The sequence below is a fragment of the Melanotaenia boesemani genome, chromosome 5 (genome assembly GCF_017639745.1).
Source record: "Melanotaenia boesemani isolate fMelBoe1 chromosome 5, fMelBoe1.pri, whole genome shotgun sequence".
Classification (NCBI taxonomy): Eukaryota; Metazoa; Chordata; class Actinopteri; order Atheriniformes; family Melanotaeniidae; genus Melanotaenia; species Melanotaenia boesemani.
The window spans coordinates 16690406-16702748 of record NC_055686.1 but is presented as its reverse complement, the minus strand read 5'-3'; the positions used below and the strand labels follow the sequence as shown (position 1 = coordinate 16702748).

At 37.6% G+C, this 12343-nt stretch overlaps 1 protein-coding gene across 3 annotated transcripts in view; it reads left to right on the top strand.

Annotated features, from left to right (window-relative positions):
* LOC121639677 (serine/threonine-protein phosphatase 2B catalytic subunit alpha isoform) overlaps positions 1-11058 on the top strand; it is a 70251-nt gene extending 59193 nt beyond the window's left edge. The window contains exons 11-15 of one of the 3 annotated variants that reach the window (XM_041985068.1): positions 1446-1530; positions 2930-3027; positions 3449-3457; positions 6012-6041; positions 9218-11058. In XM_041985068.1, coding sequence (XP_041841002.1) covers positions 1446-1530; positions 2930-3027; positions 3449-3457; positions 6012-6041; positions 9218-9420 — 425 coding nt within the window. In that variant the 3' untranslated portion in view covers positions 9421-11058. The remainder of the gene's footprint in view (positions 1-1445; positions 1531-2929; positions 3028-3448; positions 3458-6011; positions 6042-9217) is intronic. The other 2 variants (XM_041985069.1, XM_041985070.1) reach the window with 2 other exon arrangements.
* The last annotated feature ends 1285 nt before the right edge of the window (positions 11059-12343 follow it).

The window sequence follows — 12343 nt, the reverse complement described above, 5'->3', positions numbered from 1 at the left end:
TCGACCAATTATCATTTTGTTCTCTCGAGAACAAGAAAAAGTTCTCACTTCCTGGGGAGTATGAAACAGCCTTAACTGGTGATTGGTGAGGGTGTCAGGATTAGATATAAAAGGAGCATCCCCCAAAGTTAATTAAAAGATATTTCTTAATGAACAATTGCAAATGTCTTCAACATCTTACAGTCCACATTATGATAAAAAAAAAAAAAAAATAGGAGTCTGGAGGAAATAATTCAACTGTTGAACGGACATGAACCTTTGAGCTTTTAGGCAGCCCTACATGAGAAATCAAATTGCCTCCAAGATTAATATAGGCACGTGAACTCAGGAGTACCTTGGAAAACCATTTGAATTTAGCACAGTCTGCCACTACATCCAGAAATCTAACCTAAATCTGTTATTACAAAAGAAGAAAGCTGTATATCACCTCATCTCATATGGTTGTTCTTTTGTCATTTTCAATAGAAGTGCTATAAGGGTTAGAGGGGTTAACACAAGGGAAAATATGCCTTTATTCCAACTTTTTATTTGAGTGTATTTCTGTTATCAAATTCAAGATGTGTTTATATTTTCTAAATACAATAAAGTTGGTCTGTGAACACAGAAAATAATTTCCTTTGTCTGTTAAAAAATTTTGAGCTAAATGAAAATCCACAGATATCAGATTTTTCTTTCTTTTTTATTCTTTTTTTTACTAAACTTTCCGCAACTTTTTCTTGGAAAATGATTTGTACCTGCTCTGCTTTTGACAAGGTTTAAAAGGCAAAACAGTGATTCTCATAAGCCAAATTAATCTGTTCTTTGCCTGTATAAAATATTAGGAAAGACACTAGAGTCCTGTGGAGAAGCAGCAAATTCAACAAGAGCAGGGGAATTTTAATTTTTTTTAATAGGGGAAAAAAAAAAAAATGTTTTTCACTCCAGGAAAAGTCATGTTAAAGTCTACACAAGCAAAGCACAGAACAGGAAAATTCTCAGAGCATGAAATCATGCTGAACAGACACGTTTGGACAAGGACCAGACCATTCACAGATCATGTACATTAACACGTTGTAAAATGTTTGAGTACTATCTGGGGAATACAGGGCGAGGGAGTAAAAGGCACCAAAGCCCATTGCTACAACTGGCATAAAACATATAAGCAGCATGAATTCACCGAATGCTGGGAAATTCTCAGATGTGATTATGGATTAAAACTTTTTGTGTAAACTGAACTTGAGACTTTAATAATAACATTTTGTTTGTATTGTGCACTTTGGGTTAAAACTAATAGTCCAACAAACTTGCTGTCTTAGCCACTAAATTTGACAGCATCTGAGTGATTTAGAAAGGGATTCAGATATGAAACAAGCACAGAGATAGTGATCTGCATTTCCGCATGATTTGATTTAGCATGGATGAATCACTTATTTTCTGACTATTTTTCTGACCTTTGACTCCCTCAGGTGCCACAGCTTCTGCCCGTAAGGAAGTCATCCGCAACAAGATTCGTGCCATTGGAAAGATGGCCAGGGTATTCTCTGTGCTCAGGTATCTGCATATGGAAAATCTCTATTTTCTCTAGTACTATAGTATTAACATTAACTGGTACTCTAATCAGTATGTTTTCATTAACAAAATATGGAATTACTTTGTGTAATAACTTCTTGCTGGTGGTGATAAACTAACAAAGAATGAACTTATTTGCTTACATGACATTAAAAAAAAAATCTTTTGTTCAAAAATGAATTATTGAAAGTCCAACTAACACACCTAGATAATGTGATTGGGAGTCAAACTTTTGCTGCAGCATGTATGTAGCCGTATAGCTGTCCAGTTCACTGCCTGACCAGCTAAAATAGGTTTTTCCTGATATATATTTATATATATATATATATATATATATATAGATAGATAGATAGATAGATAGATAGATAGATAGATAGATAGATATAAAAGGTCAAGCAAAAAAATAATAACAATAATAATAATTCTCCCTTTGCATACATATATTGGTAAGTTTGTGTCAAACACTCTCAAACTTCACTTTGCATATACTCCCATGCATGCTTTATGCTGGCATAGTTGTTAGGCAGCACATTCACCAGAGGGCAGTGCAGAGATGATGTCGGGGGTAAAGATCATGTACATTTTCAGAAAGGAATATTAAAATAGTAAACGGCGGTGATCTGTGCAGCCATTAAATACGTTGCAGCTTCTTCTTTGCTACTTTTGCTGGTTGCACACGAGTTATGCTGCTCAACACTGCCCCTACAATTTCCAACGGTACTGCTCTGTTTGCCCTGTTGGCGCATCTGCAAGCTCTGCAGATATATCAAAATATGCATGACATGAATGCAGAGGTCAGACAGAAGTCTCATATGTGTAGGAGTATTTATTTTAAGCATAAATGAGCCTTTACTCTGCCGACATAGTGAAAGGCAGCTTCTTAGTTACCTGATCTGCCGCTACTCAGGCTCTAAAACTAAACCTCTCATTCACTGACGATGCTCCGAACATTTAAGGTTAAATGTATTGATGCACCTATATGCAAACTTTCAGGGGAAAATAAGTGTTTTTAAATAATCTATATATAATTGTTTTATGTAGTTAACTCCTTGTGTTAGGACTTTGTTGTTGTTATTAAGAATGGGGTCTCTGTGTGGTAATAAGATAGAAGAATGTTTAACCTTATGAAAAATTGTGCAAGTTGACATCTATATAACAATAATCATATTAAAAAGGAAATATTTAGTAGTAATACCAGAACCAATAAACAAGCAGCTTATTACTCTATACTCAAATCTGAAATCATTTAACCCAATTGTCTGTTTAAATGCCAGATTTCTGCACATGTCCTTTTTATTTCTGAATGTTTTTGAACAAGAAAAGAACAAAAAGGAAGTGCTACCTAAGGAACTGAGTACATGTTGATGTGTGTCTGCTTCAGAGAGGAAAGTGAGAGTGTGCTGACGCTGAAGGGACTAACCCCCACTGGCATGCTACCAAGCGGAGTTCTGTCCGGTGGCAAGGAAAAGCTGCAGAATGGTAAGACTGTCACAAAGACTCACAAGGCCCCCCATCCACAGCCCCCAAAGATGGATTCCCACACACATATCCCCCTCACAAAGCAGAACTCTGAACAAAGGTCTAACTCAGTGTATGGAGAGGTTTTTATACACACCTTGACTTTATCCCACAGTTATGCCCCTGTATTTAGTTTAATCCAACTAAGCAAAACTAGCTGCTCTATGTGGCTTTCTTTCAATTTTAATCTATTTTTGTGTTTCTGGATAAATACAAGCTTCCCCAACAATGTCAAGTAGATATTCTTCCAACCTTTGTCTTCTTCACTGTGTCCTCTCTTAACATCTGGCATTAATACCCAGTCTTCCAGGCCTGTTTTCTGTTTTCCACTGGTTTTATCTCAAATATTACTTATGTCTTTTTCTTTCTCCTTTCTCCCTAGAAACTGCAGGTATAATCGGTTTGTGCAAGTATTTTGTTGTATTATCTTTTTTGTTTTTGTGAGACAAATTTAGAGTTCAGTTCACCCTCTCAGTTCCAAACTCTCCCTCAGCGAGTCTGACAAGCTGTTGCAGCTCGGAAGCTGAAAAGGCTTTCTGGAATCACCTTTAGGAGTGCTTCAAATTGAGTCGGACTTCTGACAACTTCATTGGCCAGATTTAGAGAGCGAGTTGTGAATCTCAGCAGTGTTCTGTCAGGTTAGATGTAGCTCAGGCAGTGAATTGGAATTGACACAAACAACTGTGAGTGAAAGGAGGGGATAGCTGCTGTCTGCCTTGTCATTCCCGAAATAAAGCAGAAATCCAGACCACTTGCCTCTCTTCTCACAGGTTCTCACGCCACATCAGCTAGCATTTTCCTGAGTATGATACTAGGTTGTCACAGAGCATGCTGTCATTTGACATTGTGCATAGTTTCAGTCAGGTTGCCACTTAAGTTTGGACATTAGATTTATAAAATTGTGCTGTTTGCTTAAGTCAAACAACATGATGCTAGTTAACAGGAAAATGTGCAAAACCTTGAACTCATCCAAAATGGCATTTTAAGTTTTGGTATGTGTTTTTCTTCACCCAGTCTTGCTTCTGTCATAGCATTTTGTAGGGGTTATCAGTTCCCGTTCTGCCCACTGGTACATGCTGCCTGCTAGCTCATTCAGATCGCTAGAGAACTCATCCTGAACTACTTCACAGAGTAATGAAGACAGCATTAGGAGGAGTATACCCTTCCCTTCATTATTACGAGAGACAAAATCAACAGCTATTAATGGATAAACATAGTTTTATTAATGTTTGGGCGGTGATATTATTTCAGACTTTTTTAAATTAACTTATTAGCTGATGTTTGTATACTTCAGCCAGCATCTGCCACTGTAATAGGGTGGATTAAAAGTTGAAATGTTGGGGAAACCCTGAGCTCAGGGGTGATTTTTGAGGCTGATATGTAGAGCCAGCCCCTACTGGCAATCAAGGGTATTACATTTTACTGTTATGAGATAGTCATCTGATAAAGACGGTTCTATAGATTATCCGTCCATCAGTTATCTGTACCTGCTTATTCCAGTGCAGGTTAGCTGGAGTTATGTCATTAGGTTACTGCAAACTGGGTTGTGGGTTTTCTACCGATGCATAAACACAAACAGTCACAATATAAACCTGTGGGTCCAGTACATACCTACTGGCTCAATTAGCCATCAGACTGATAACACCTACAGAAAGGCCATGAGAACAAGACTGGCTGCTCTCTTTGGAGAAAAAAGTGAGCAAAGCTGACACTTATGCTAAGCTGAGTCATGCAGGATGAGATATTCATCTCTGTAGAAGCTTGACCTCTTTCATCTAGAAAAACAAGCGTAGTTTTACATTCTTTTACAGCAGCTTAACTTAGCATCCATCTGTGAGGGTTTTTTTTTTCTGGTCAACCACTTAGGCACCTGAAGAAAGACAGAAGCAGTCGTAAAGATTACCATTTGTAAAAAATGGTATGATGCCGAGACTTTCTTTTTTTAAATATATTTGAAAGCAGCTGACATTAAAGAGAACCCGAGTGAAGGTAGAGTGATGTTCGGAGATTCCTGTTGCAACATTAGTAGAATCACATTGCTCCCCTCATTTAGGCAGACACCAGTGTGCTTCTACTGCGATGTTGACCCTATCATCTGTGCTCTTTTTGTATGTTGCTGATTTGCTTTCTTTTTTCTGTGTGTGTGTGTGTGTGTGTGGTTTCTAATCATCTTCATGGACATGTGTTCCATCCACTTCTGTACTGTGAATCTGTTGCCTCCTGTCTCTCCCCTGTTTTTCTGTGACGCTGATTTTATACTCTGTGTAAATTTGTAATCTCCAAGATGACTGTTGTTAATTGGTAAGTGGCAGAAAGGTTTTTTTTCCCTCATACTCAGTTATAGTAAGCAATGCTTTTGATATTTTTATATCAAAAGATGCTTAACCAGTTGCTCTGTCATGTCACACGATACAGCTCCATGTTTTTACAGTACGGTGCCATAGTCTCAAATAAGCAGCAACCATAATAACCACAATCCCACTTAAATCTTATCTGTTTTCCATTCGTTTTATTTCCAGCTCTGCTCTTTTGATGTTCTTACTTACCAGAAACAAACTGTTTGTCCAGCTTTTTTCTGTATCGTATTTGCTATGATTGTCAGCATCCATTCTTTTCAATCACTACATCCCCTCTCTTGTTAGACTTTTTCAGAGTACCTCAATGATGCAATCCTCTCCATGAGGTTTGCTGCCACAAATGTGTTTCATTCCCTTTACAGATCTGGAACATATCACAAAGCTAAGGCTCATCCCTCTCCTCCTTCCTCCACATTTTCCACTCTTTTGCTAACATCCATGTGTCCTTTCGTCACAAAATGTGAAGATGACGTTAACCTTTGTCTGCATTGGCTTTCTTTGCTGCTCATTGACTTGTTCCTGGGACAAATTGAACTCCTCTGCTCACTTTTCTCATTCATTTTGCAACCCTCCTCTTCTTCTCTTCAGCTACTATTGAAGCTATTGAGGCTGACGAAGGTAAATGGGTCTGGCTGCCCTCTTCTGTTGCTTTTCATGGCAATAGACAGGGGGCTCCGCTGGGTTTTCATCCATCTCGCTGGTGCTTGAATAGAGTGTGTTTGGGTGTTTGGGCTAACAAAATGTGGCGTAGTATTAACAGAGAAAAAAGAAGTAAGTAAGTCAGGATATCCTGTGGCCGCTCGTTTTAAAGGGGAATGCATTTCATAGCACAGATTTCATGATCACAGAGGCCGCAACTGTGATTCTGAGTGAGTGCAAAGCAAAATCCTCACGTTCTTTCATAGCAATATGTAGTTTTACTTCCACAAGTACACGAATATCAGTGCTGTGTATACATGTGATAGTACATACAGCAAGCTGTGATGAAATCAGTTTATCTACAATGGCTAAAACTGCTTGCATTGCATTTAAATAGAATCTCTATATATACTTTGTCATGCAAAAATAGAGATTGTAGTTAAGGAAATGCACATTCACACTCACACTGTGGAAAGTTAAACTACATCAGGTCTTCTGGCAGCTGTAGTAAGCCTCCACCAGATACCAGAAACTCGCCCTTAAAGCCCCGGAAAACCTGGCTTTTAATTTTACCATTTTACCTAAACAAACCCCTCCCCACTAAAGCAACACAAGAGCAAAGATGTTTAAATTCAGAAAAGGTGTTTTGGGGCCTTTAAGAGATGACAAGTCCCACAGACATCATTTTAAAATATTTACCTCTATAAAAATCCCTTTACATCATGATAGAATTTGTTAATAACACCACAAAGAATATTAAATTGCAAAGTAAGTGACATTTGTAATGATAATGCTGCTTCTCTCTTTTATTTTTAAAGGATAGTGTACTATTTGCGCTGCTCTCACACAATACAGTGAAGTCTTGCTATGAAAGCTTCTTATGTTTCCTCCCCTTTGAAACAACTGAAGCAGTTGTGCATTGTTGTTGCTGTTGTATTAATAAACAAATTTCTTTAGAGCTAAATTTGACTTGAATGAATAATCCTCCGCAGGAGTAATCTAAAATGGATTCTACCTTATTTTAAAAAAAATAAAAAAATGTTTTATCATCGCCTTTGGCGCAAGAACAACCTCAACTGCGAGCTAAATAGTAGTACGCCAGCTGCTATTTACGTTAAAATTGTCCGGTACTTCCTCTTTAGCCCTATAGAGGACAGTCCATTGTAGTGTCAAGACTCTTCTCTGCTTCTCTCTCCATGTGGATCTTCTGTGACCCTGCTGTGTTGTGTTCGTTCCTCTGAGCTGCTAATAACCTGTGTCTGACCTGTGCTATGCAGCAACACAACTGTGCAACCCATCATGCCCTTCTCTACGCTCCACAATTTGTCCTCTAAAACTATGCCCACCCCACTCTCCCTTACCCTCACTTCCACCCACCGTCTCATTCCAGTAAAGGGTCATATTTTATATAATCACAGTATTTATTATCATCAAAACCCTCAGTCCTTATGAGAAGTGGAAGTAGCTAAATTTAAACCGTTTTTCAGGTAAAGTGAACCTGAACCAAGCTGGATATTGGAATGATTGGGTTTCCTTGACATTCCCATATTCAGTTCAGTTAAATGTAATCCTGTTTTTATTTCATTCAGATCTCATCATGACTTCCACCCCTCATATCTTCTAGTAAATTTTACTTGCTGCATGCTCCAAGCAGACTAAACAAGTCGTTAGCACCCCAAGTATTCGTAGTGTCTCTGTACATGAGCTCAGTCCCAACGTGGTTCTTTTTTTTTTTTCTTTTTTTTTTTTTTTGTGGAAGTGAATGTCTCAGTGGACTCCACCCTAGTTACTCTTTTTTCTATTACTTTTTCTTCTGTTATTATTTTCTCTTTGCTCATTCCCTTTTTTTTGTTGTTTTAAGCTGTGATGTGATGGGGTGATCTGGACATTCGGGGTCCTCAGGTGTTCTGAAATGTGCTTTGATGTAGAGACATGTTGAAGATTTGACCAAATTGAAGTACAACAAGGCCATTAGATGCTCCTGCGTTGTAGAGGTCTTTATACAGATAGTGATTAAACCATGGATGAGTGTTACAGTGAAAACCTGTCGACCCTGATGCCAGCAGCCCCCGTTTAAAGATTTAGAGGAATTATTTGACCCTTTAGTCTGTCCTACAACTACAACTACATTCTTGAAACTCTGATAAGTGTTACATTTGAGTTGTTCTTTCATAAACATGAGTTTTATACCTCCCAGAGCACATTTTCATCAGAAAATAATCATTTAAAATCATCAGTGATGTAAAATAAATGTCTATTCAGAAAACATTTAAACATGAGTGGTTGGAGAGGTATTCAAGCTTTTTATGTTTAATTAAAAGAATAGTTCAACATTTTGGAAAATTCACTGTATTGCTTCCCCAGATAGAGTTACACGAGAGGGTTTAATCTATTCTCACGCATATTATTTAAATTTTAGATTACAATATGCAATGTAATTTACTTCCATCCAGTCAAAGTTAGCAAAACGTCAACCATGCCAGGATTTAAAGCCTTCAACATCTGCACCAGCTGTTTCTAGCAGTTTTATGTAGATGATAGTTGTCCATAGCTAGAGCTAACAAGGCTAAACTAATTATAGCTTTTGTAAATAACACCAACTTGCTGAGGTCCAAACCCTTTGATATTTTTTGTCTGTATGTATTAAACAAATATGTAAAATAAGTCAAATTTATTTTACTAGCACCTATCAAAATAACTATACTTTTACTATAATGTATTATTTACAGTTTTTCCTTCACTCCTAGCATGTTAAGCTAACCAGCATTAGTCACACTTACTTTATTAATCTTCTCATTTAACTCTACCCCAGAAAGTGTGTATTTTCCAAACTATTGACCTATTGCTTAAAAGTTGTGTTTTTACAGATCGGCATCACTCAAGTTATCATTCATACAAACGGTGCCTTTACATTACAATAAAATGAACTGTTGTTAGATTATCCAACACATGCTCCAATGCAGACTTCATGCTATCTCAGTAAGACGAGTTTCTTTTTCTATGAACTGAAATCAAACCAAAAAATTTCCAAATCTGATGATGTGTGGATGAATGTGAGCAAGTGTGACTCCATTATTTTATTTGTTTACGGCCTCTCTTTTTAAAATCACCCCTCATTTCTCCCCTTCTTTCCCATTTTTCTCACGTTTCAACAGCCATCAAAGGCTTCTCACCCCAGCACAAGATCACTAGCTTCGAGGAAGCCAAGGGTCTGGACCGCATCAATGAGAGGATGCCGCCGAGGCGAGACGCCCTGCCCTCCGACGCCAGCCTCAACTCTCTCAACAAGGCTCTGTCCTCAGAGACCAACGGCACAGACGCCAAAGGGAGCACCAGCAGTGGCAGCAACATCCAGTGAAGGCCGGCAACAGCAGGCGCCACCGTGGCCGACGGGGCTGCCTGGCCCCCAGCCTCAACACGGCCCGCTACCACAGAAAAGGGGCAAAGGGTGAAGAAGGAGTGAAATTGTAAAAGGGGGGAGGCAACTATGGCTGAAACTTGGGGGACATCTCACTTGCTAGTCTTTGGAAATGCCTTCATAATATTATTTCATAGTCAAATCTGCTAAGTTATTGTCAGGTCACTTTTCCGAATGGTCCGGCCTTAAACATGGCCGACTGTATACCACACCAGTCTATCAGTAAGAAAGAGAGAAACAGGAAAGAGAGACCCTAGAAGCCATTGGTTTCCTTTTTTTTTTTTTTTTTTTTTTTATTTTGTTTTAATTTTTCTTGGAAGACCCTTGCTCATTTACACCAAAATGGAAAGTTGTGTAACTTCTTACTAACTATTGTACGTTTACAAAAATACAGCACTAAAAAGGACAGAACATGAGATAATGTTTTTAACATATAAGGGTGTACAAACTAAATAAGGACTATTTATTGATAACTTCTTTCTTTTTTTTTGCTACTCTTATGAAATAGCTCAGAAATTAATTAGGCAGTCTTAAAAAGAATGTTGCAATGTTGTCAAAATGCCAAATAATGGAACGTTTTATGGTTTTGTACATATTATGCTTACCTCAGGTTCTTTTGGTGTGTGCTTTGACCTGATTTTTCTGTATAATGGCTAAATAACTTGGTAATGAATACCTATTTTCTTGAGTTTCATAACTGGAATTTACACTTACCTATCTATCATTTGCAAATATGTTTATTTTTGTCCTTTTATTTTTTGGAAGGGAGGGTGGGGTGGGTGGGGTAGATTTATTGTGGCTTGCTGGAACTGAGTGTTCATTTTTTCTCTTTTTAAGTATTGCGAACAAAGTAAAAATAGAGAAGCTATATTGTGTAAAAAAAAAAAGAGAGAGAGATTACAATAAACTTAAAGTGTCTGCCTATGCATGTTTTATAAAAATCAAACAAAGGAAGTAGAAAATCTGAATACCTTTGGCTGTGGAGGCCTGTTTTGAGATATATTGCGCTTTAGTGAACATATACTGGAAACATATACCTGCATACTTTCAAATAGCACCATGATGCTCTATGCCTTCAACTCCTTTTGTAATTGAAGCATTTAATTATCTAAGATGGATGAGGAAATCATATTTTTAACCTGCGCTTGTAAGTGCACACAGTCCAATTAAGCATGTTTGGCAAATCTTGTGAGGTGTGTGGTTACATGTGGAACTCCAAAATGCATGATTAGCTGTTTGTGTCATATAACAGGTGAATCAGTTTTGTTTTGTTTTGTTTTGTAAATGTGCCACAGAAAGTGTAATTTGATTCCTATTACTATTATTTGGAACTCTGCTTTGTATATCAGTTACAGGTTTGATACTGCTCAATACTTTAAGATGAAACAAAAGAAAAAAAAAACGACTTAGATCTTTTTTAAGAACTGCTTTAAGTGCCCAAGTAATTCACTACACGACATGAAGCCTTGCTTTTTGTAATTTAACTTCAAAACTGTTGGCAAATGAGGCATGCACTTGCAACTATGAGAAGTATTTTATATAACTGTTCAATAAAAATGTGCATGAATTTCAACTTGAGATGACGCTGTGTGTCTTGTTTTTATGTCACCCGAGCTGGTCTGCAGACACCCGCCAGCACAGGGGGCAGCCATGTTTGTAGGCACCTTTGTATTTTCCAGCAAGATTACAGGTTTCCATTCACCATAATTCAAAACCACAAGGACACCAGAGACATCAGCATTAGAGAACATAGTTAAAATATCCTGTACACAAAAGGGAATAAATGCCTTGAAAGAGTTTTAAGACAAAACTGCAGTTCTATCCCTCTTTGCACATGTCTGTTGAATTAAGTGTCTTTTTGTTATGTACAACTCTTCTTAACTAAACAATCAGTCATTGGCTTCTCACTGTGTTGATGGGAATCTGTATTTTGGCCATTTTTCAACCAAGGTGTTTCCTCCTAACCTTGGAGACTTCTTTGATTAAACTCAGATGACTGAGCCAAGATCCCTGAAGCATATCTGTGTGCATGTTTACATGTGGTGGAATTTGTTTTCCACAACTCTGGTCTAGACATAATCAAAAGGCTGAATTAGTACACATCAATTTACCTGTGTCAAAGCCCTTATTTGTTTTCTTAGTGTGTTTTTTGTGTTTTTGTTTTTTTGGGGGGGTCTTCCTCATAAGCAATTTAACCAATAGGCTAGCTCAAATTAAAGGAAGTCCATTCTTACATCCTGTTTTTTTGGGGTAGTGTGGAGGGGGGCAAGAAGCAGGCAAGTGAGTTTCCCTATTGTGGAGGTGACAATGAATTGGAAAGAGAAAGCAGTCAAATTTCAGCAATGCTCTCATGTTCACAGCTTCTGCTACTCAGTTTAAAAATCAGTGCAGTCTTTTGTAAAATGAGATTAAATGATTTTTCAAACATTGTAGTGCCACATTTCCATATTTCATTATGTTTCAGGCTCCTCTAAAAACAATAGTGTCTTTCTTCCAGAGACAATTGTGACTGGGTAACTGCAGAGGCCAGATGCATAGAACCCATCATTTTATGCAGAAACATCTTATGTAGAGACAAAAGCTAAATTTAATTATTTAAGCTATGCTAAGCCAAGCCAACTTTATTTAAAAAAGCAGTTTATGACAGCAACCACTGAACAAAGTGCTGAACATAAAATAACTAAAACCAATAAAACATTAGATAATAAAAGACAATAGAATCAGTAAAACAGTAAAATATGCATTCTGTCTGTTTCATTTTCATCGATCTCAATTGTTAAATTGTACACACATATATGAGCCTGGTTTTCACTCATTTAAATACACTGTTTGCACCACAGCTTAATAGGCATGCATGACAACA